Source organism: Varanus komodoensis, unplaced genomic scaffold (assembly GCF_004798865.1).
Source record: "Varanus komodoensis strain SLA01 unplaced genomic scaffold, ASM479886v1 scaffold37, whole genome shotgun sequence".
Classification (NCBI taxonomy): Eukaryota; Metazoa; Chordata; class Lepidosauria; order Squamata; family Varanidae; genus Varanus; species Varanus komodoensis.
Window position 1 is genome coordinate 3,516,547 of NW_025335889.1, and position 25,290 is coordinate 3,541,836.

The 25,290-nt window shown below is 45.3% G+C and overlaps 1 protein-coding gene across 1 annotated transcript in view; it reads right to left on the reverse strand.

Annotated features, from left to right (window-relative positions):
- The window catches only part of JPH2 (junctophilin 2), a 78,681-nt gene that overhangs the window by 20,070 nt on the left and 33,321 nt on the right, over nt 1-25,290 (reverse strand). Inside the window, exon 3 of the mRNA XM_044440244.1 lies at nt 1,908-2,026. Coding sequence (XP_044296179.1) covers nt 1,908-2,026 — 119 coding nt within the window. The remainder of the gene's footprint in view (nt 1-1,907; nt 2,027-25,290) is intronic.

The window sequence follows — 25,290 nt, forward strand, 5'->3', positions numbered from 1 at the left end:
GAAGTATTAGTCTCCCTCTACTCAACACTGCTTAGGCTTCATTTGAAGTATTGCATCTAGTTCTTGGTGCCACAGTTTAAGAAAGATGCAGACAAATTTTGAGGAGGACAAAAAGATGACCAGGAGAATGGGAAAAAAATCCAGGAACTCTTCACAATCATCTCAGAGTGTAGGCCATGGGATAAAAGGCTCAAGTTGCAGGAAGTCAGATTCCAGCTGAGCATCAGGAAAAACTTCCTGACTGTTAGAGCAGTATGACAATGGGACCAATTACTTAAGGAGGTCATGGACAATCCCACAGTGGAGGCATTCAGGATGCAATTAGATAGCCATCTGTTAGGGATATTTCAACTTGGAGCAGGGAGTTGGTCCTGATGGCTTTATGGGTCTCTTCCAACTTTTCTATGAATCTGTTCTATGACTCTAGGACCCTTTTCATGCAGTCATCTCATGCTTTGGTCCTCATGTAGCATTTTCACAAGGAGGAACAAACACAGTTTTTCAACAAAAGCAATGAGTATGGAAGGCCTCATCCATGTGTTCTCTTTCTCTCTCCTCTCCTTCCTCCAATGGTGCCATCAGAGCAGAACTCTGGGACAAAAATTCAGGCTACTTGGTAACAAAGCCATTTTACTTGGCCACCCCAAATTGTTACAGCATCTAAAAACAAGCTAACCTACATTGGGAATTCCAATTTCCTGTCTTTCCTTAGCTAAAAATAACCGGGCATTCATTGGACAATTGCGAAGATATAAATGATAGCTGAAGCTTTCCTGCCAAGCTCATATGACCTTTGGTTATTGTTAATTGAAGTGTCGCACACTGGTTGCCTGATGTGCCAGCCAGGCTAGGATGCTTTCTAGCAGAATGGTAGCTACAACGGAACATACCTATTTGACAGCCAAGAAGCCCACAGGACTCAGAGACAGGATACCTGATAATGAAATCCTATACATGTTTACTCAAAAGTAAATGCTGGCATGTCCACTGGAAACAGAAGCCACGGTGTGCACCTTTTAGGACTTTCCCAAAGTTTATATTCTTACTGCTTGATTTACAAGCATAATAGAGGTGGCAAGCTTATTCTGCAACTGTGCAGACTGCATTTCAGCAGCTGGCTCTCCTGCAGCTAAGGCCCTGCCAGAAAAGCATAGCTGGAGCATGCTAGGAGCTCAGAACCATAGCACAGAACGGCAGAAACAAACAGTTACTGGAAAACAGCCTAGTTAAAGCAAGCAAACAGTGAACTGCCATCTCGTTTTTCACCTAGCACAGGGCCCAACTAGACTGGAAAAGACACATTAACCCAGCTGGGTCATTGTTTCTGATAGCTTCAGGTTTTCCAGATCACTCTCTCCCTCTTCGATCCGTGTCATAACAATCCAAACCCACATGATGACTGGGTTCAGACCAGTGTGAACTGTCATCAAACCATGGGTTGCTGAAATGTGACTTATGTTGCCTGGACCCAGGTATGAAAATAAGCCATAGTGAACAAACCACTACCAATGAACCAAATCATGGATTCCCTTTGAAGGTTGTTCATGATTAACAAACTATGGCTTGTTAGAGCAGCTGGGTTCAGGCAACACAATAACCTACATTCAAAAACAACCAGCAGTGCAGCAACAAACTGTTCTCAACCCTAACCCAAATCCCTCCCAACATTTGTGTTCTCTCTTGCTAGCATCACTTATAGTTGTTTGAATCCCTGACTGTGTTTTCCACCTCTGAAAATACATTTCCCCAGCCATTTTTCTCTAGGTAGTGTTAGTTCCAATACTGGTGCCCCACTGGGATATAAATAATTGGAAAGCAGTGATTTCAGAAGAAAAACATGTTCAATGTCTCACTGTAGATGGCAGTCAATAACTGAGAATCAAGTTGAAGGAGCTCCCATTTCCTACCTGGCTGATAGAAGTCTGGGGATAATTCCCTGGCCATCGTCCTGGCTAAAGTGGATTCGTTGTTAGCTGCCAGTGCCGCTTGCTCAGCACCTTCTGACTTGGCTTTGGCATGGGCAGTCCTGTGAAGAGAAGACCATCATGGCATTTAGTTTCTTCAGACTTCTTTAGTTGCATACCTGAGCTAAGTATTTCAAAGCAGCCCTCCATAATTCAGGAGGATTCATTTCTGGTTTCACGGGCACAGTCCTGCTCCTGTATGATGGTCACAGAGCAAAATGTATTTTCGTGATATCTATAATACTTTTTATTATATTTTGAATAACGTATTTTGAAAACAACTGGCAAGTGGATCCCTAAAAGCTCGAGACATATTGAGCTGAGGCTAAGGATAAAATGGCAAGGTGATCCGCCCAATTCCATGTGCAGAAACTGACCAAACTTGACTCTTACTTCAAAACTGACAACGAGGCAGTGTTCACCATCACTGTTGAGGGCAGACGGTAGCCCAGGAGGTACAAGACAGGGTCAGTGGCACACATAGTTCTGCCCTCTAACGCCTCACCCTGGATCTCTTTGCCCCTCGGCACCTGCTGCCTAAGGCAGCTGCCTCACTCTACTGAACGGTAGGGTGAGCCCATGCTGGCATGACACCTAAAGCATGTTTGTGGTGGTATTGTCTGAAAATCCACCACTTTCCTATAGTCCTTTGCTTATGAAGGATACAGGTACCTTCCATTCAGATTAAGCATTCATCACAGAGAGCAAGCTAGCTTTACCACTGCTAAGACCAAAAATGGAAAAATTAAGTTTTTCACTGTGTCGCATGCGGTTAAGAAATTTAAGGTGCTTCCCCTATTTCTGGGTAGTCACTCAGTGATGGGTATCCACTGAACATATCCTTTCTGCAGAATAAATGTGCCTTTGTTTCCTTAAGGTGGCAGTTTCTCAGGGATCTCACATTTCCTCAAGGACAAATCACATTTTCCTAGTGATAACATACCATAGTCCAAATCAGGAGGAAATGCATTATCTTGACAATGCACATGCTAGCCGGAAAGAAAGTGCTCAAATGCAGGTCACAGAAGAGCTGTGCTTTATAGTGTTATAAGCAAGCAGGCTTCTGTTGACGGGAGCTGTAAAAGAGGCCAGATCAACACTCCTAAAAGATGCCAAAGGCCTTTGTCCCATAATGTGGCAGCAAATTCTGTAAGCTAATTCCAGGCTGTGCAAAGAAGCAAACCCTTTGCCTGCATCCCAATGAAACATTTTTAAAAACTCATATTAGTCACCTAGTGCATACAGAGCCCACTCCGGCCCCAGTAATGCTATTTAGATAAGTAGGAGGACATTCTGTTTCTTGGTGCATGGATCCCACTGTATGCCGCTTTCCTTTGTATTGAAAGCACGGACTTTCTATTAACCCATTGGGAGATATCTGTCCCTTTTGAGGGCAGTCCAGTGTGGGAATGTTCTCATCCTTTAAAAGGCATTCCAGCTCCTCAATCATCTGGAGACGCTTGGCTCCGAGGAGGTAGAAATCTGTAATTTTAAGCCCTGACAGCTCACAGAAGGCCCCAAGAAACTGTAAACAGACAGAGCAATTCCTTTTTTGGTAGCGTATAATCAGTGTGATTAATTCCACTGTAATCTGTGGGAGGCCTGGTGGCATATTTATGTCTTTTATGTGCCTGGAGAACTGGTGTTGGATTCTAAGTGGCCACGCTATGTAGGCCAAGGTGGATACCCCCCACCCCCACCTCAGAACCTTATGAAAGCTTTAACTCTTCAAAGAATACAATTTGGAAAGAGGTGCAGCAGGACAAACCTAATCAGAGTTTTCACGGACTGCACCAGGAGCAATCGCGACAAAGATGTAAGCAGGATTGCGTTGCCAAAGACAGCAGCAGCTAAGTAATGGATGGGCTCACACAATCATTTTCAGCCACAGGGACTTAAATAAGCCACTGTGGTTTGTGGCATGTGTGGGTGCCCATTCTGTGACCCAACCCTGCTTGTAGGTTGTCATGTCACTGAAACCCGGTAAGGTTTGCTAAGCATGCCAACAAGCTACTGTCACTGGATTCAGATGACACAAAGCCTACAAGTGAGGGCTGGGTTATGGAACAGGTGCCCAGGATGTGTCACAAGCCCCAATTGTGGCTGAAAATGATTGTGTGAACCTGGTTACTGACTGATGCCAAATGTCATACGAGGCATCTTATAACATGTAACCAGACCTAAATTATAGGAGGCAGGAATAACATGTGCATTTGTTTCCTTGCTGGAGGGCTTGTGACATGCCTGCTTGCCTAGGTTAAGATGGTTATTAGGAAGACAGGAATCTGCCCCATACTGGGCCACACCAGGGGTTCACCCATCTCACATTTTCTGCACCAGCCTTCCTCAACCCAGCATCCTTCCGAGGTGTTGGACAAGAGCTATTATCAGTCCCAGGCGGTTCTGCTGGCTGAGGGTGATGGGAATTTTAGTCCCATACATCAGGTTGGACTTTCGTGACCAGCAACAGGTCTCAAGGGTCTGTTCCAATGCAAGTCCACTAAAACAGTAAGTCCCATTAAGAACAAGAACCATAAAAGTTTTAAAACATTAAAGGCCTTTCACTCGTGCCCTACAATTGGGCCTCAGTGGTTTTCTGCAAAAGGGCCTCTCTGGAAGATCTTAATGCTCAGGTCAGTTTATAATGAGACAAGATACATAATTCAATCATATAGATAGATAGTAACAGTGTCACATTTGCAATGATCTGATTGGATTTAAAGGTAAAGGTAAAGGTTTCCCCTTGACATTAAGTCCAGTCATGCCTGACTGTAGGGGGCGGTGCTCATCTCCGTTTCCTAGCCAAGGGAGCCAGCGTTTGTCCACAGACGGTCTCCGTGGTCGTGTGGCCAGCATGACTAAACACCGAGGTGCACGGAACGCTGTTACCTGCCCACCGAAGTGGTACCTGTTTATCTACTCGCATTTGCATGCTTTCAAACTGCAAGGTTGGCAGCAGCTGGGACAGAGTACGGGAACTCACCCCATTGTGCAGATTCAAACCGGTGACCTTTTGATCAACCAGCCCAGCAGCACAGTGGTTTAAACCACTGCGCCACCTGCATTGATTGGATTTACAATGACTTAAAATATATGTGCATATTGAGCTGGTATGGAGGAATAGTGGATGGACAAGCCTGGATGGAAGTGGACAGGGCTGCACTTTGCCTGGAAGACCAGCTTCACAGCTTGGGGGGTCTTCCTGGACTTGGCACTATCTGTAGAGCAGCTTTCCTCAAGTCGGTGCCCTCCAGATAGTTTAGACTTTAACTTCCGTCAGCTCCAGCTAGCATGGCCAACAGCCAGGCAACGTAGAAGCTGCGGTCTGTATCACCTGAGGGCACCAGCTTGGGGAAGGCTGCTGTGGAAGCCCAGACTACTTAGGAGTGCCTTTATGCAGTGCAGACTAGTGTGCCAGCAGCAATCCTTTCTAATTTTGTGTGCGTGTGTGTTTTATTTCGATCTGCTCTTGGGTAAAGAGGACAAGCTGGATTTAAAATTAGTACTACTAGTTGTTGCATTTTACATCTAAATGTAATACTGTCGGCTTTATGTCTGTTTGTTGTCCTGATGTATTTTACCTTGTTCTCTAGCTTAATATAGCCTAGATTTTGAAGTTATCTTGACCCTGTTTTATATTGTAACTGACCTTCTTAATCCCATGTATTTTGAAAACCAGCATAGACTGCTCCAAAATAATTTAAAAAATAAAACAAAAGTCACTTTGGTGAGTCATCTGTCCTGCCCCCACCTCACCCCCTTCTCATGCTGCATCTTGAAGTAGCTTTGTGTGGCATGGTGCTTAGACATCGGCCTGTTCCTTGGGAGATCCTCGGCCATGAAGCTCATGCACAGGCTCTCACCCTAACCCATGATGCAGGCTTTTTGTGGGATCAAATGGAAAGGAGGAGGGTTGTGCAAGCTGGCTTCTTTGCAGCTATACTACAATCAATCAATAAATAAAATCCGAGGAAAATGAACCTGTGATCGTCAATGCTACAAAATAAGGACCTGAAAATCATGGAACTGGCTCATGCTTACATTGCATTTGCATATGGAATAAGTCCAGGAACCATTCTGCATGTGGCTATTGTAAGACTACACCCATCCCTATTGAATGTTGATAGGTCGTGATTTACGGTGGTAATTAACGCAAGGAAAAAGCAAACTATTCTGTATTCTTTCTCCAGTAATCTTCACAAGTGGCAACATTCCAGCAAAGCATACTGTAACTAGATTATTAACTTTAAAGAGCATGTACTTTTCAAGAAAATGAAGGTTGTGATACGGCAGAAATACCACCCTTCCTTTCATTTGAGATCCCTCATACAGAAGATATATAACTCAGCTTAACTTCTGGAAGTTCAAACTTCAGCCATTGATAATGATAAGCTCAGCCATCCTTGGTCCAGAAGAAGGACAGCAAAGGCACAGCTTGGCAACAACATCAGACAATTCCACATTATGCTAATCTGCAGGCATCTGCATATGGCAATGGTCTTTCCCCAAAGATGGCTATATATAATACTCATCAGCTGCTGGCCCATGATTACGTCAGTTCACCTTAAGCGGGCCTTCCTTTTAAGCACATGCCTGCGCATGAACACATGTCCCTGACAAAGCCATAAAAGACGGACGGTTGACCACAGTAAGTCTTCCCAATATAAACAAGGCTGACCAAGAGACTGAGTGCGTACAAAGAGCTCCAGGAGAGAGATAGCAATCAAAAAGGTGTATTAGAAATTAGAGAGGTAAATTTAAATTTGTATTTGTTTATGACAAGAGTGAGAAACCTTGTACGTTTGAGTATGAATATTCATGCACATTACCTGTTGGTAAACTCAAAATAAATGACAGTGTTAGAAGAATGTCTTCTTTCAATGTTTCTTTTGACACTGACATTTCTGCTTTAGGTAAGGATGCTATTTCAGCAATATTGATTTTCAGGTGGTTTTAGTATTTTTGCAGTGCTATTGTCTTAGTTATATTTAAACCCCACCTTTTCCCCTTTCAGAGCACTCCAAGCAGCTTACATAATCCCTCCTCCTATTCTCCATATTATCCCCACAACACCCCTGTGAGGTAGGTTGGGCTGAGAGTCTGTGTCTGGCCCACAGTCAGCTGGTGTGCTTTGTGGCTGAGTGGGGACAGAACTTGGATCTTCTGAGTCCCAGCTCAGCACTCTAACCACTATACCACAGGGGTTCTGAGGGTTGCATTTGGTGTAGTGGGTAGGATCACAGAGCCACATCCTAGTCACGTAAACCCATCCACACATTTCCAGGAGTGCCTGCACACCAGGGATGCAAATGAAATGTTCGCCACATATGGAGGAGACTGTATCCAGTGCTGGCTCCAAGTTCTTGAGGACTCTTGGGAAAGATGCCTTCATCAGCCCCTTTTCCAGGAAGCCCACCAACTCAGCTGTTTTGTTCCTCATCTTCTTGCTCATCATGGTGGGCAGGAGCAAGAAGGCAGTGGCAACTACTGCTCCTTCAGCTCACCAGCACCATTGTCTGGCCCTGGTTAAGAAACAGATGAACAAGCAAGTTACGGTGGTGAAGAGGAGGAGCAGGCTCAGGACGCCTGTACTGGCGGGCCCCTGCGGCCGTGTGCTTCGGCCTGAGCCCAGTTATGCTTAAGCTTGATCCCAGCCTTGTTCATATTCGTAATGTAGCAAATCTCAAGTTGGAGGCAACTTCGTAGAAACGCTGCAGGATTTGCAGAGATTGGAAAGGGAAGGGGAAGTTCAGTGAGAATGATCAAGAGTAGCAGACCAATAAAAAGCGGGGTTTTCGGGAGAAGCAGTCTATGTATGTAACGTGTAGGTTTGTGGAAGTGGCTCAGGCACAGAAACACTGACTAAATATTTGTCAGATTTGCATCCATCCTTGTTCAGAGAAGATCAGGGTAGCCTCTATTGCTGTTATCAGCATTCTTCCCCTCACCCCCCCCCACCCATCCACACATAGACCCAGGCACACTTTGTCATACAATACCCCTCTGGCTAAGAAGCATTGACTCCAGTGCTAAAGATCGTGCTTGTTGCTGTCTCCCCTTTCACAAGCAAAGATCCCTCACAGCGGCCCGCTTGAAGGCTTGCTGCTTGACCGCTGTCAGATGAGAAGCAAATCAACAAAACCACCCCTTGGTAGCCTTGCTCGGTCAGCATTGTGTACTTCGACAGGACCCACCCTCCAGGGCACTGAGGAGGCAAGGATTCACATTTCAGGTATCTAAGTTGTGCATCTGCACAACTCTGAAAATCCACCCCCCCAAAAAAATCTCAAACAAAAAGGAGGAGGAAGAGCAGGATTAAAAATGGGTGGCAAACCAGCAACAGCAGCGACTGCAAAAAGCAGACTCTGGGGAAAAGTGAGGAGACCTGGGGAGTTGGGGGAGCCATGAAAAAGCAACAGGGACAACAATAGTGGTCATACTCAGCACGGGGGAAACCAGAGTGCCACTTGGGCACTTGAAAGAGTGGCTGTCACTGGCTATGGCCCATGTGAGCCCAGCCACAGTGGTGAGGGGTTTTGCCATTCTTGGCAAGGGTCTCTTTTACCACTTTCCTGTATCCACGATGGGGTCAGTCACCCAGATTCAGATGTCAGGATAAACCATCATGGCTTGGCAGGGTAGCTTGTTGCCTACAAACAAACCATCCTGTGGAAAGAGGTCTAAGTCTGGGGAACAAACCGACCCACAATGGGTTGCTTTGTGTAGAAACTAGGCATTAATTCTGTCTATCCAAAGGGAAGTATTTGTGGATAAAAAGATTAAGAAAATATTCTTGGACTCCTAAGAGCACTCCTAAATTCTCACTTAAGAGCACTGTCAGTTCCATAAACACGAATGTCTTGCTTTCCTTTGCCTTCAAAACCACCTGTTGAAACTTGGGTATTGTGAAAAATGCTTGCTTATGTATGTATGTATTTATTTATTTAAAGTTTTTATATGCCGTCCCCTTGCTACATAGCCTCGGGACGGCTTACAGAAATAAATAAATAAATAAAACACAATAACAATTACAATTAAAACCCGGAAACACACTGGCTGCACAATTAAAATCTATAAATATTACACATTATTAAAATACTGTTTGAAGAAAAAGGTCTTGGCCTGGCTCCAAGCAGACCTCTCTGGGGAACACATTCCACAGATGGGGTGCCACTGCAGAGAAAGCCCTCCTCCGGGTACTCTGGTTCCTGATGTCTCTCCCGGAGGGCTCCCGGAGGAGGGCCTCTGCTGCCGATCTCAAGGGGCGGGAAGGCAAATATGGCCGCAGGCGTTCCTTTAGATATCCAGGTCCCAAGCCGTTAAGGGCTTTATAAGTGATTACCAACACCTTGAATTGAGCCCGGACTTCGATGGGAAGGATCAGATGATTCGCTTCACCTCCCGAGCCAGGGATGCTGGTGACTCTTGTGTCCATGGGGCTGCTAATCTGTTGCAGTTTTTCCCTCCGGCATTATTGCACCTATCTATGGTAGTTCACCTATTTTGGGGATGGAATTTAGCACCATGGATAGCTCTGATAAAGCTGAGAAGAAAAGCTGCAATGCATGAGCAACCCAAAGACTTAAGAGCCACCAGCCTCCCCTGTTCCTGAATCGCAGTTTCTTCCTGCCAGTTTGTAGATCTTAGGATTCTAGTAAAAACCCAGTAGCTCCCAAAAGCTTAAATTTTGCCTGCTGCTCGACTACAGCAGAAACACCTCAGAATTCACTCCCCATCACTGACGTATTATACTTTTGCTTATTAGACCGTCAGAAAAAGGAAAGCCTCGATAAAAGAAAAGGAAATCTTGCTTTCATGGTCTAATATTGTAAACTGCTTCTAGTTTATGAGAAAGTACCAGAGCGCAGCACATGCGTAGACTTCTGGTAGGAACCTTCTTGACTCACAGGGCAAACCTGCCCCAACAGCCTGTGGCACCTCCTGCACAGCTGGAGAGTAAAGCTTTGCAACTGCACGGTTGTGGAGGGTGTCAGAGGGTTCTGTGTATGTGTAGGGGGAGACATGGAACAGAAGAGAATTAGGAACAAGCATGGATGGACACATATTCCCTACCACATTTGGGTAGCAGGGGTGGATGTCCTTCATCCCCAGTAGTGTAGCCAGCCACTTGTACCTTGCCAAAAGAGAGGAGATGCACCACCAAAAAAGAGATGCATTACCAAGACAGAAGGCAAAAGTGGACACCAATTTGCATATTATTTGCATATGCTAATATGAGGTGAAAATCTATATTAATGCAAATTCAGAAACAATGGCTATAATCTGAATAGAAATACAGTGATTCTCACCATAGTCCAGATGACTGACCAAGTGATCTGCAGGCTTGCTCAGTCCGCTATTCATTTGCTGACTGTTGATGGGCAACTTCAAGGCCCAGTTCTCCCTTCTGATGTCCCTTTATCTTTAAGCCAGTCAGGGCAGGCCGTCAAACACATTCAGATAGATGGCTCTCCTCTGTAAAGTAGGATACCTGGCCACCCTACCTGGCTGGAGTGGAGTCTGGTGTAACCACAAGGCAACAATCTTCTCCTCTTGAAATGCTTATGGGTTTTCCTGCATCCAGGCTTTATTAGACTGTTAATGAGATCTGGATTAGCAGAGAGTTCTGCAAATGCTACTTGGACAACATCTAAGAACTATGCCCAGTAAACTGATGCCAGGTGGACCTTGCAGCCAGACTCAGCAAAAAAGTCATTCCTACCAGCATAAGTTGAAAAGCTGGAGTTTACAAATGCTGGGCCCATGTGCTGGGCGTCCCTGCACCACCATGCCCTTACACCTATGTGCGGGCAAAAGGCAATGGCTTGGTTGGCCCTGAGCTTCAGAAGCACTTGGGATCAGAAAGACTCTCACTGCTCCTTAATGCCACTGCAGTCCAGTGCAAAGTCAGGAATGAGACTCACATGGCCAGTGTGCCTGCAAGTGACGTTGCCAAAAGAAAGAACAAAATGCTCACATTTGCATGCATTTGCAGACCCTTGATTAAAACCAAGCCATGAAAACTCCCTGCCAACTTGCACTCTGGGATTACACATCTATCATATCCATATCCATTAGTGGGGAATCATTGGGATGGCAGCTGGTGACAAGAGGGGTCCCCCAGGGCATTGTCCTGGGGCCAATCCTGTTTAATCTTTTCATAAATGACATGGAAGAAGGGGTGAACAGTCTGCTGATCAAATTCGCAGATGATACTAAAACTGGAGCTGTGGCCACAACTGAGGAGCCGGTACTCCAGATCCAAAAGGATCTGGGCAGACTATGGAAGTGGCAGGAGACAACAGGATGGCATTCAATGTGGATAAGTGCAAGGTCTTGCACTTGGGGCATAGGAATAGGTGTCATAAGTACAGGTTAGGGGACAAGTGGCTGGAGAGCAGCACTTGTGAAAGGGATCGCGGGGTGCTGGTTGACTGCAGGCTAAACGTGAGTCAGCAGTGTGATGCCGTGGTCAAGAGGGTGAACACCACCCTTGGTTGCATAGCCAGAAGTATGGCTTCTAGATCGAGAGAGGTATTACTACCACTCTATATGACTCTGGTGCACCCACAACTGGAGTATTGTGCTCAGTTTTGGGCCCCTCATTACAGAAAGGATATAGCCAGGTTAGAGTCGGTGCAGTGTAGGGCCACAAGGTTGGTGGCCGGTTTGCAGGGGATGCCGTATGAGGCGAGACTGAGGGAACTGGGTCTCTTCAGCCTGGAGAAGAGGAGACTCAGAGGGGATCTGTTGGTGACATACAGGTATGTGAGGGGATGTCACATGGAGATGGGTAGAGTCCTCCCCTGCAGAGGAAGGCAGGATGCGCTCCAACGGAGCAAAGCTCAGGGAAACAAGGTTCCATTTAGATGCCAGGAAGCACTTCCTGACAGTCAGGACCCCGAGGGTGTGGAATGGGCTTCCACGGGAGGTGGTTGAGGCCCCATCGGTGAGGGTATTCAAAGATAGGCTGGACATGCCCATGGTGGGCATGTTGTGAGTGGAGCCGGCTGGAGCCGGGGGTCAGACTAGATGGCCTGGGAGACCCCTTCTGACTCACTCTGTTTCTATGTTTCTATATGACATCCATTTTTCTTTGCTTAAAATCAAGCAGTTTGTCCCAAAATTAGGACTGATTTCATTTTGAGCATGTCATCATCCTTGCTCTAGGACGGTTCACCCCAATCTGGTGCTCTCCAGATGTTTTGGCTCAACCCCCATCAGCCCCAGCCAACATGGCCAACTGCCAGCAATGCTGGGCCTTGTCATTCAAAATAGAATGATGGGTCATTTTATCCTCACATGAAACCCCAGGCTGTAGTTCAGGATGCAACTACACATTCCTTCAGCAAAAGCAGCTTCCAAAAGCACATCGGCTGTGGCAAATCAATTATGGGAGTGGGTCGGGGTCATTTATAGGGGGCAACTGGGAGGTAGTAGAAGTGGAGCTTAACCTGTTTCATATTTCCTGATTCTTTCCTGCAAATGCTCCCTGCCTCCAGTCCATCCACACCAGGCTTCCTTCTGATTTTGGAGATTGACCAAAGAGAAAACAAAGGGGGGGGGGGGGAAGCAGATTAAAAACAGCAGAGCAAGGACATTTGCAGAGGAGAATTCATGCATGGAGAAGGGCTACCCACTATGCATCTATTCCCAGCTACTGATTTTCCAATTCAAAGGCCCCCACTCACAAGTTCTGCATTACCATTATGTAGGAAAGAGGGCCTGGGAGCCCGTTTGTTTAGAATACATGATTTCAGCCTCAAGGATAGCGACTTTCCTGACATACTAATGGATCCAGGTCTCCACATCGGCCCCACCTGTTCCTGGCTCTGGATCCACCCATTCCTGGCATCCACCACCAACATATTTCCCTGGGCAAGAATGCAGAATCTCAGGTTGGGGGTCCCAGTCTAGCACTGAAGACCCCAAAGCCTGGGGGGAAGTCTTTCTCCCAACCACTGAGCTTCAGTGCAGTTCCAAACGCTCTCCTGAGGCTCAGTTCCAGGCTAGAAAAGCTTTCAGCCACAGCATGCAGGGATTTGGGGCTCTGCTCCCTCTGCTGCACCCTGCCCAACTCTGGAATATGACCCCTGCCCCCCAGCTTCTTCAGCCCTAGAGGCAATGCTGTCCTCAAGAGCATTTCCCCCCCCCCTCCTATCCTAAGGGGCTGTTGCCTGTCAGAGTTGACAACAGTGGAGAAGACAGACAAAGCAGCCAATGGCTTCTTCCCTTCCAGTCATGAACACAGCCAGAGGAGCGTCAGTGGCAACAGCAAACATTTTCCCAGCAGATTTGCAGGCTACATTTCTTCACGGAATTAGCACACTTTTGTAACCAGAAGCCACTGAGATTGTGTACAGGCAAGAGTAACCTTTTATGTGAAGCTTCCAAACGTGTTTAGTGCTGACATTAAAAGTAACAATGTTAAAGTCAAATGCTGACTTTTCCCGTGTTATTTACATCCACCATAATTTGCACCGAAATTTGAGCACAGAACTGTGAGCACATATGTGTAGATTGGGTTAAATCAATATTATTGCTGCCGCACTGCTTCCTGGGGAAGATTCTGAATATACAGTCCAATGCTTGGAGCTCTTCAGCTGAGATAGGATCCTTAATTCCATTGCTAACACAATATAAAACTACAACGCTGACAATACGCTACTCTGTTTAGTCAGCATAGTTTGGGCTTTATCCAATTTAGACTGTAAATTCCTCATATCATGGTCATTGTTTATTCTTCTCTGGAAGCAGTCACACCTAAGCAATTATGACGTGACCCAGGGCATTTAGGTCTCACTTTTGCCCCACACCAAATTGGCAGAGGAAAACGGTCCATGGCGTTCTTATGATGTCAGCTGCTTATTCTTGGCACTTGCTCAGACATTCTTTTGATCTCGCACTAACGTGGTCACAGCTCAAGTCCAAGGACATTTCTACACACACTTGAATTCCTGAATGCTATCCCAGAACGCACCTTGGAGGGCCACAATTTACACACTTCCTGTCTGCAGCAATTTCATGTGTTGTGTTAGGCATATTTTGAGGGGAAGGGAAGACAATTTTGAAACAGTCAGAAGCATTATACATGCCATCCTGCCCCAAAATGATTAATTCTGAACTGTGTTCTCAGGAACCCAGCAATTCCTTCTTGGCTTATCAGAGGTTCCTCAGTAAGGAGATTTGTTCAGCAAGCTTCCCTGACTGGCAGTTTATCCTTCTGGCTTATCTTTCCCAGCAATGCAGAGTTACAAGGGAACATTGGGTACATTCCAGGGTATGTACCTGCCTTCTGAGGGCCAAGCAACAGCAAGGCTGAGCAAACGTGGCTGACATCTAGCGTGTACTGGGAATCCTTCCCTAGAGTGAGTTGCAACACGCATGGATTCCATGTCAGACCAAAAGGACCCGGCAGCACCTAGGGGGCACAGCCTATTTCAGCTTGGGGGTCAGATTCCATCCCAGAGAAGCTCTCCAAGACTGCATTCCAGTAGTGAATGGAGCTGCAGACAAAGAGGACAAGGACAGAATACCAGCCTATATTAGCCTACAGTTTTCACTACCAGTAACAAAGACCTAGTAGGAGATGCATTTCGTTCCTGTAGAATGAGGAAAAGCTGCACAGAACCTGGAAAGCCAACAAAGAATTGGTGGTTGAGGCAAAGAGGTCTCCTGTTTTAGATACCAGCAAACTCCCAATCTTTCAGTGGGCACATTTGAGTTTTTGAGAGTGTTGCAAGTGCTATCAAACAATGGCTGCCATCATGGACATGGTTGGTCACAAATTGCCAGTTTCCCAAAAAACAAAAACTGTTGAGGTAAAGGAGGAGAAATTTTCTCCAAATAGCAGGCAATGGAGGGATCTGGACTCCAAAACTCAAAAGCACTTTTTGAGCCCAAATAATGATGGTACTGAAGGGATGCAAAGTTCCAGTGAGAATCCAGCTCTCTTGTGTTTACTGGACTTCTTTCCCATGTTCAGCCCTAGCCAGGAAGGAACCTTGGCTGAGACCAAGTCCACACCTTTCAGATGTGCTAGCAGACCCCCTCTTTGTGCAAAGTTTGCAAAACCTGCAAGTCATGTGAGCAGAAGCAAATGTCCGCTTGCGCAGGGGGCACGTGGACAGCAAGTGCCACGGGCATCAGCTGGCCTTGCAACCCTGTTCCTGCCAGATGCCCATGAGAATATGCTCAGGCGGACCTGGGACAGGGAAACAGTGAACTAGAGTCTGGCAAGCCAAGCAGAGGAAATCAAGCGGATTCCAGCACCCAAACTAGATTCCTCACACCACTTTGCTTGGCAACATGACAATCTCCCAGTCAGTGGTGTAGGGGTAAGTTTAAAGTTCTGAAGTGTGGGAATTCATCACGGACTTCTCCTAGCTACATCTCCAAGGAGAGTCCAGCAATCCAGGGGGCTGCTTTACTCCTGTCAACAAACCATTTCTGATGGTTTTTAATGTCATCAGAAGCAGGGACTGCTTAACTTTGCTCTTAATTTCCCATCCAAGACCACAGTACCTCAACATACCTTGAACTACAGTAAGGGACTCTAAATTGTTGGGGAGGAAATCATTTCTCATAGCTAGTGGTTGGATTGTCACTAAGCTCAGAGGAAACAAAGAAGTCTGAGGGCAGCGGTAGGACTGGTACCAACAGCCCTGGCACCACAGCAGAGCTCTAATTTTTAAAAAGGAAAATCATAATAAAATTAAAATGGGGAGGGACAGAGAGCAGAGTGTCAAGATAGGTGGCCATATGCACAGTTTGGAGATCCCAGCTGAACACAGAAACATTGATATGGGAAAATTGCCCTGAGCAGAGGAAGTTGGAACAATATAATGCTAGAAGAAACTCTTTTCTCTCTTTTGCCCAGGGCAAATGTTTTTGTCAGTTACAAATGGTCGTAAAGGTTCGCTGAGCTCCAAGGAGGTCAGCATTGCCTTAGCCCTCATGATTACTTGGTGAATTTTTAAAATACTGAAACATTACCCTCATCCTTAAATAGCTCAAGACTATCCTCCCTGAAGGATACTTCCCAATGGAACAATCATAGGGCAGAGATGGTCAGCAGCTGCCTTCCCCAAGGCATCTCTCTCCCTGGGAATCTCTTTCAGGGAGGAAAAAGAAAAGAAAGGAAAAGAAAAAGAGATAACCAAAACCACTTTGAGTTGCAATACTAAACACACTTACTGTGGGGATTATGTCCCACTGAGCATAGAATGCCTTACATCTGAATTAACATTTATTTGAACAATTTATCTTCTGCAATCCATAGGGTACATGTCTTATATGCTGCAACAGGTTCATGGTTCAACCCCTGGCATTCCCAGATAATGCTGAGACGTATGTCTTTTTGAAACCCTGGAAAAATGCTGCCAATTAGTGTAGAATGGATGGACCAATGGTCTGACTGGGTACAAGCCATTTCTTGTGTTCTCAAGCATAGAATTACTCTACATTTTCAGAAGGCCTGGTGTGACTGTGCCAACTTGTTAAATAATCTAGAAAGATGCTTGGTCTGTTGCACATATACCAGGAAGGAACAGAATGGCTTCCTTCCTTGCAGCAATCCATGGAACAGCTTCATTTAGCACATGGAAATCCATCACAGCACCATTTCCTATCTCAAGATGCACCATCTGGCAACCTAGAGTTCACTTGCTGGGTTAGAAAAAAAAACATGGTACAGCAGTTCTGGGACTGTACCATTTCAGAATGGTGGTGAGAGACAGTGTGACTGAATGCTCCATGATGTCAAATACTGCTTGTATTTTAAGCATATTGAAGTCCTTCTCTTTGCAACAGACAGGGAGTTTTTGAGACGGCAAAGCATTCTGTTGTGCGGACTTCCTCTCCTCTGCTCAGGGTCTGCATGCTGAAGTAGTGCATTCCCACGAGGACTGTAGCACATGCTTCCGCTAAACATGCAGATCTGCTCTTAGTACTTACAGCTGTGCAACCTCCAAAGGCCTTGCATAGCAAAGGCAAAGGCAGGCTACAATATACAATCTCTTGAGAGGTGTAGCTCATAAAAGATCTAAAGATACATGAGGTACTGAGTAAAAGGAATTCAGGAAATGTGTTTTGCCAGTCTGGCTTTTCTCATCAGATTACCGTTTACAGCCATGAGATGAGTGAATAGAATAGAATTGCTCAAGGTCCTGTCTTTTTCAAGCCAAAATATGCAAGGTGAAAAATCAATTGGGTTGTTTCCTTGGAAAAGGCAGAGGCAGGTTTTGCTTCACCCTGGTTCATCTCTTTGGTATGCTGCAGGACTTCAACCTGGTGCTTGTGCTTAGAAGCAAGAGATGAAGGACCACAGTACTGCAAACACGATCAAAATGCTCTGCTCTGGGAAGCTGATGCAACTGTTTTTTAAGTAGCCAGTTGACTTCTCCAGATTAGTGTTGCATACTAGGGGAAGGAACACCCAGAAGAGGGCAGGGTTAGTCAGGTTGGGTTTTTTTTTTTCCTTTTCTTTTGGAAAATTCTAGATGTGCTTTAATGTTGCAGCATGGATGTAATTTAGTCACTAGATGTACGTAGCTGTCTTTGGGTAGAGTTTTGAGCTTCCTGCAGGTACTTTATTCTTGACTGCTTCCAGATGGGTGGTTCATAGCACTTCCCAATCCACTGTTCTATTATTGCAAAGTGGCATTGCAACTGACTGTTCATACGAGCAGAAGGATCGCTGCCATGTCAAAACCCCACCCTTTCAAAAAGATGGAAAAGTAGTGCTGCAGGAATCTGAGAACCATTCTGTTCTCAGGAAAACATCAGCTTTCTCTGAAAAGTGACAGATGACCCATGGTGAACATACCAGATGAGAATGACAGGTTGCCAGTGATGTATGTAAACAAAGCATTGCAATTCTGCACCAAATGCCTACTATGGAAGAAGTCGTGGTTTCCGAGAAGCATAAGAGAACTCTTGTCTAAGTCCCAGACTGGTGAGTCATCCAAGTCTTCATGACAGTCACCAAATAAATACACTCATCACCAAAGGCACAAGATCTCCAGAGCAGCGCTCCAATTAAACATCTCACCCTGCCAAAGGAATGTTTTAGCCTGCTTGGCAGCAGTGAGTTTTATCATATGCATTTACTTAATTTCTAAATCCTATCCCACCTTTCAATGCAGAAAGGTCCCCAAGGTAATTTCCATTACACAATGAACTATAACCAAACTATTTATACCATTCTACTAAAATATTCATCTTAGATGCATGATTAAAAGCACAAACAACATGCAAGACCTGAAGCAGGAGGTTCCACTGGGAAGGGGCAACCCCAGAAAAAGCTTTGTCTTCTTTTGTCCCCTCTGCGTGCCAGTGCATGTACAGCACAGCCTTTCTGGCTAAATACATGCAAGAGGAACTTTGCATGAGTATGGCTCTGCCCTTAGGGAGTGCATTCTTTCTATCCTGCTGCAGCTATAAACCGATGTGCCTCCTGCGAGTAAGGAAAAGCAAGCAACAGTAGACATAGTAATTGTCAAAAAAGCTGATCTATTCTGATTAACCTGTTGATTTCAATATGGTCACACTTCTAAGGTAAAAAATACAACACTTGATTTGTTTTCTCATATAATTTACTTCTTAAAAACAGCAGCAGCAAGAACTTTCCACTTGTTTCTACTTTCTACTGCAAAATTGGCTTTTAGGTAGGAACTTCCCATGATGAAAACAAAGTTTTAGTTGGTTAGACAATTCATTTCTCTGCTGGAGGAAAATCTCTGCTTTTCTTTGCTGTTACAATTCTGCCAGCACCATAAATAACTCAGCCTAGATGTATCTTATGGATGCTGCAGTTTGTAGAGCAAAAGAACACCCCAACAGGAGGCAATGCTCACCCTTGGATAGACATAAAAGGAGCTGGGGAACTGGAGACAGAGCCTTTCTTGTTGACAGAGTATCACATACAAGAAAGAAAATAAAACAGAACGATACACAAGCAGCAGTGGTAGCAGCATCTTGAAATGCAAGCGATATTTGTATACTGTTGCTATACTGTTTGTACAAAGTAAAAGATGTTGATAAACGTCTGGATCAGGCCAGCACAATTCACAACCAAGCCAACGTTTCCTTCTTCCTAGCAGCAACGGGGAATGTCAAGCTGGCTCAGCCGGGAATCAAGCTGGTCCACAAACATGTCAGGGTTGTTTCATTTGCACAGATGCTCTAGCAAGGTTTGTGTTTTCCGATGATCACAGGCCTTGTCTGAGTTCCAGGGGGTTCTGAGGCAGTCAAGTTCTTTCGACAGCATAGGGGTGCATGGCCTCTTAGTGTTCTGCTTCCAAAGGCATCCACAGAGAAAGGCCAGAGAAAAGAAAAACAAAAGAAGAAAAGCCTTTCTTTTCTGCTCATCTAGTTATGATATGCTTTTAAGAAATGGAAAGGCATATGTCCAGTTCTTGCTGCATAGCGTTTTTTTTCTTTGCAGTGCTAGCAAACTGCTTCTTCCTGATTTTCATAGTGCCTAGAATGTACCTGGGATGCAAGTGGCACAGTGGTTTAAACTGCTGTGCTGCTGGGCTGGTTGATCGAAAGGTCGCTGGTTCAAATCTGCACAACGGGGTGAGTTCCCATTGCTCAGTCCCAGCTCCTGCCAACCTTGCAGTTCGAAAGCGTGCAAATGCAAGTAGATAAAAAGGTACCACTTCGGTGGGCAGGTAACAGCGTTCTGTGCACTTTGGTGTTTAGTCATCCGGCCACATGACCACGGAGACTGTCTGCAGACAAATACTGGCTCCCTCGGCTAGGAAACAGAGATGAGCACCACCCCCTAGAGTCAGGCATGACTGGACTTAACATCAAGGGGAAACCTTTACCTTTAGAATGTACCTGCTAAAATCCAAAATTTCCCCTCAAAAGGCAACAACCAGTGCTTCTGTTAGCATAGATGTGGTGTCTCAGGGTACAGTTTTATGCATGTTGTAAGTCTTTTTTCCCACCTAAACATGCACAGGTTTGTGCCCTCAGTTTACAAATCTCAGCTTTGAAGAGATTTGTGAATTTGTTTAAACTCTTATAGAAAACGAAACAGCATTCTTGCCCATTTGACCACAAATCCAGTAGGTGCAGCTATTCCTGTAATGGGGTGGATCATATTGGACTTGTCCACTATATAGTTGTAAATCAGAAGGTTATCAGAAGAAAAGAAATGGCTGATGGCAGAGCGCAAGAGCAGCAGCAGAGTTCACCCAACACACACACAAACACACGGCATGTTTCTAAGTAGATGCTTTTTAAAGTAAACAGCAACACTATACAAATTCCTAGGTCCTACTTTGGTGGCTACAGACTCTGTAAATGTGGTCTCACAGAAGTTGCTTACACTGTGAGGAAAGGAAAACAATTGGTTCTTTCCCTTCCGTAGGGAAAGAGTAGGTGGTATCCCAAGTGGTTCTCTTCAATTGTTTTAAATTACATCTCCCATCATCCCTAGCTTGAAAGTCCAGTATTTCTGCTTGCTGAGAATGGTAGCAACCCACACCCAATGCAGCCAGAAAGTACCAGGTTGAGGAAGGCTGGTATAGCAGAAACAATAAAGAGTTCTGTTTCCAGAGGGATTCCTAGGTCAGCAGTCTTTAAGATGCCACACGATTCTGCTGGGGGAGCTCTGTGATACCAGGAAGTCAAATACATTTATTGTGCCATGAACTAGAGCCTGGTTGGTCTGGAAAACTGGTGCATGATGTTCTGAGTTAGCTGTGAATGAATCTGGAGTACAGACAAATTAGTGTTAATAGGCCAAAATTGCTAGTTAATGTTCCTTAAAGATTACTGGATGTCTTTTTATAGGAACTAGCACAGGGAGAGATACATAACCTGTTTAACCCCAAGAGCATCATAAAGTGCCAATTTTGGGAGCACACATACACCTACATCCCAGTATGAAAACCTCTTGTCTCCATCCCCTTTGCTAATGATCTAGATATAAATTATTCTTCCTGCGCTGCTAGCAGTAATGGGAAGAGGGAAATACATGATGGTCTCGGTTGGAGGAACTGGAGAGTATTAAGTGGTGGGGAATTGGTAGTGTGGTGGGATTTGGGGACAGGAAAAGCCCACTGGAGGCACAATTGCCACAGGTTGTGCACCCCAAACTAAGAACTAGGAAACAGATGGATATTTTTCTGACGTGGAAAGAGAGAGCAGCAGAGGCTGATGCATCCTGTGCTAAGGGTGGGGGCTGATCCCTGCCTGTGTAAAGAAAGGAAGGTAAGGGAGAGAGATGCAGAGAGCCGGCTAAAGGTGGAAACCATCCTGGGTTGCTGGAGATCTGATGTGGCGAACTGGACCGTTAGGCATCCTTAGGAGGGACCAGCTCTACCTTTGAGCAGTGAGGCAGCAGTCTGAGATGGCAGATACAAGGGAGTGGGAGATGGGGAGGGCAGTGACAATAGCCTCCCACTCTCCCTTGCCCTGCACACCTAAGCTGCTACCAGCCCCTGTCCTCATGTGTGTGATTCACACACCAGCTGGATTCCACACATGCAGTGGGAACTGCTCAGGCTTGAACTTTCTCTCAGGCAGCAAAATGTCTGGGGCAAGTCCTGGTACTTAAGCATTTATGTCTCCCCGTGCTCTAATTAATCTCCAAATTACAAAACATCCCTAGCTCTTGTTATCTGTCTTTTCAAAGGAAGCCAAACCCTGGTAAGCACAGTTCCTGGAACCTCTCAGGGAGGCATGTTGGCTTTACGTGTAAGTACGCAGCTGAGAAGAGTGTTGTAAAGCCAAGCTAAAAGGCGAACAAACTGCAAAAGAAAGCAGTGGTTGAGTTAGGTGGGTTTCAAACATTCTGGTGCCTAAAGGACCAAAGATAGCAGCCATTAACTGTTGCCAGTGTCCCCAAGTCATATATCAAGACATGAAATCCTGCATAGTATAGCTACAAAGACAGCATTAACATTGTGAGCAGCGGGGAAACAGCAGGGTCTAACAATTACTTTCCATAGTGAGCAACCTATTCATAATCCCGCCTCAGCTCAAGGGAGACGTTATCAGATTTGCTAATGAACTCTTATTTCAGCCTCTTCAGGTTCTGGCCTTAATGTGGATGCTTTTTGTTTAAGCTCAGTGACTTTAAGGTCAGCTGGATATCCAAAAAATGCTTTGCGGATTCCCAGTTCCCTTTCTCCTCTCATGTTGCCAACCAGCCATCACACAAACAATCCACTTTCCCCCTGCCTCTCAGATCCCCACACCTACTGCTAGCTTGGAATGGAAAGGGCTTGGGTGAGCTGGCAGACTGTGGAGAAGTTGGCACAAGCCTGCTTGACTAAGCAGCTGCCCCTTCAAGGGTTGCCATAGCAAAGGAGTAGACACAGTGGTCAACGTTTAGATTCTGGCACTGGACCACTGATGAATAGACTGTTAAAGCTCATGTCATGGAATGGAAGACATGTCATAGTTCCAAGAGGAGAACCGCCCAGACACCAGTGCAGCGCAATGAGGGCCACGAGGTAAGAGAAGGAAGGGGACTTAGACCTGGATTTATGCAAATTCTCAGGGTCACCTGAGAACAGTGATTCTTCATTCAGATTGTATGGGCCACAAGCAGGCAAGCTACACATTCGATGCAGTGGGAGGACTCAAGAAAGTCTTTTGGATTCTGTGATTGTTAGGAGAAAAGACATTTCAACAGGAGTAGTATCCTGTCATGAGGATGAAATCCCAGATTTGTGTCCCAGGACTTTAAAGGAAGTGTCACACAGGAAAGGAGAATCCACATAGGAATGGGTTCTCCCTGCTTGGTGCAAAAACCAGCCACAAATGATATTCCTCCATCAATTTACAACGAGACTGTGCATGTGTGAGGATCTTGCAGAAGGAAAACAAGACTTGGAGCAACAAAGACAAGGGAAAAACAGAGAAACTCAGAAATGCCATTCATGTGCTATTAAAACTAATATTAAGAAGTTAGCTGATAGTGATCAGACTATCGCGCAGTGGGGAAGAATAGGCTCTGTATGTAGGAAGGCCCAGGTTTGGACTCCAGCATTCCCAGGAGCAGAAGAAAACACTGTTGCCAGAAACCCGAAACAGCCCCTGCTAATCCGAGACAACAGTACTGAGCTAGAAGGACTCATAAAATGCGGGTGCAGGATACAGTAGTTCCCTGTGTTTCCAGAGGTCTCATTGAATGTATGCCTAGGAACTTCATGTTGTGTATTTCTGTCATGAATAAATCCATGCATCAGAGTGAATTTGTCTTGCTTGCAGTACTGATTATTGCTATTATTGTTGTTATGCCTTTGATAATAGAGAGCCAATATGGTGTAGTGGTTAAGAAAATGGATCTGGGATTCAGGTGATCTATGGAGCCAACTGGGTGACTTTGAGACAGTCACAGACTCTCAGACTAACCTACCTCACAGGATTGTTGCTGTGGGGATAGGACTGAGAGCAGCAGAAGGAGAATGATCAAAGCCACCTTGAGTTCTTAAAAAAGAAAATGAAAAAATGTGGGATATAAATCTAATAAATAAATAAATATTCCACCTTTTTTTCCACCAGTGAATAATCTAAGGTGGCTTACACAGCTCCATTTTATCCACACAACAACAACCCTGAGAGTCAGTGGCTGGATCAAAGTCACCCAGTGAGCTTCATGGGTGAGTGAGGACTCGAACCTGGATTTCCCAGGTCCCCAGTGCAACTCTCTAACCACCACACCACACTGTCCTGATTTCTTCCTTGTGGCCTGGAGGGAGGGCTTTGGCTACTGCTGCATATTTTTCACAGGAGGAGGATTACTGCTGTAGGCCAAATGGCGCCCTCCCTGCTCAGACAAGAAGCATCTTCAGCCCCCTTCCTCCATTTATTCGGCATTTGAGTATCTTTATTTTTATTGCATGCATAGCCTATTCGTTTCAGAACAGTTGGTTCATTTTGCACCATTTCCATGCATACTCATCCCTCTTACATAAGAGACAGAGAATATAATGCCTGTCACAAATATGCTTGTCACAAATATGAAGCACCAATTATGGCTGTTATGCTTTCCCATAGCTTGATGCACATAATAACCTCCCTGAATCCCACTAGTGGTAGATCTTCACCGCATATTTAAATCAGCCTCAAGCTTGTTTAACTCCAATAGGTCCAAAACTAAGGAACGTTTGCAGATCTATCAAGGGACTGAGGAGTCTTCAGCACCCCCAGAAAAGTGTCACTCAGGATACTTTATATAGTGAAGTCAGTGCAGTCAAAGCAGCTTGAACCTGGGTTAAACTTGGGGTGAGGATGCTCCTTTAAGAATACCCTAAAATTAAGCTGCAGGGACCTGGTAAGAGTCAAAGGAATAAGCAGTCCCAAGCTGCAGTTGCACAGCTCATGAAACATCATCCAGCTGGCAGCTGTAAGGAAACAAAATCCACCCCCTCTAATCCCCTGTGTATGATATTCACCCTTCACAACCAAAAAGCAACTTCTCATCTTAAGTCCCTGCTATAACATGCTCCAGAAATATCTCTATATAACACAGACCCCTCCAACCTAGTTAAGACACATGTAGGGTTCAGGTTTGCATTTAAGCCCTTGCCCGGTAGTGGTAGCTGAAAGGGGATTGCGCGCATGCAAGTGAGTAAGGGGCAACGTGGTCTCTCCCTCCGCCAGGCCCAGCATGGAAATGCAGCGACTGCTGGAGGAAGGATGGAGCTTTCCACCCCTCCTACACCAGGGCCAACTGGTTAGCAAAACACACATCCTGCAGGCTAGTGATTTCTATAGGGTTATTTTCAAGACTGTGTTTTTAGCATCTTCCCAGATGGGATAAGTTTATGTCATGCGCATGCAACAGTCTTATGCTGATTTCCTATACAGAAGTATAAGGAAATAAGTCCCACAGAACACAGCTGGGCTCATTTCTGACTAGTCACCAGAAATGAGTGATTCTTATTCTGCTCTATTCTTATTATAAAAAGATGAAACTAATAGAAAACCATATTAAAACAGAATATCAATAAAACCAGTGAGTGATCAACAAAAGGAAGCATCCTGAAATACCCCATGAGTCATGGAGACCGCAAAATGTACCTACACCAGGTGCGGGGTGCACCAGGCTCAGAAGCCAAATCTGGCCCTCCTGGGTCCCAGTCTAGCCCCCAGAGTTCCCCTTTTCCCCTGACCACACTTCCTTTCCCAGTCAGCAATTGTTTGGGGTTGCTCAGCTTTTGTGCAGTTTTCTCACACACACAGTCATTGTAAAAGAGAGAAATCCCTCTCCTAAGTCACTGGTAGTAAGATCATTATGAACTATTCATATTTTCTGGCATATTTAGCCCTAACCCTAATATCTCTGTCCCCACACCTT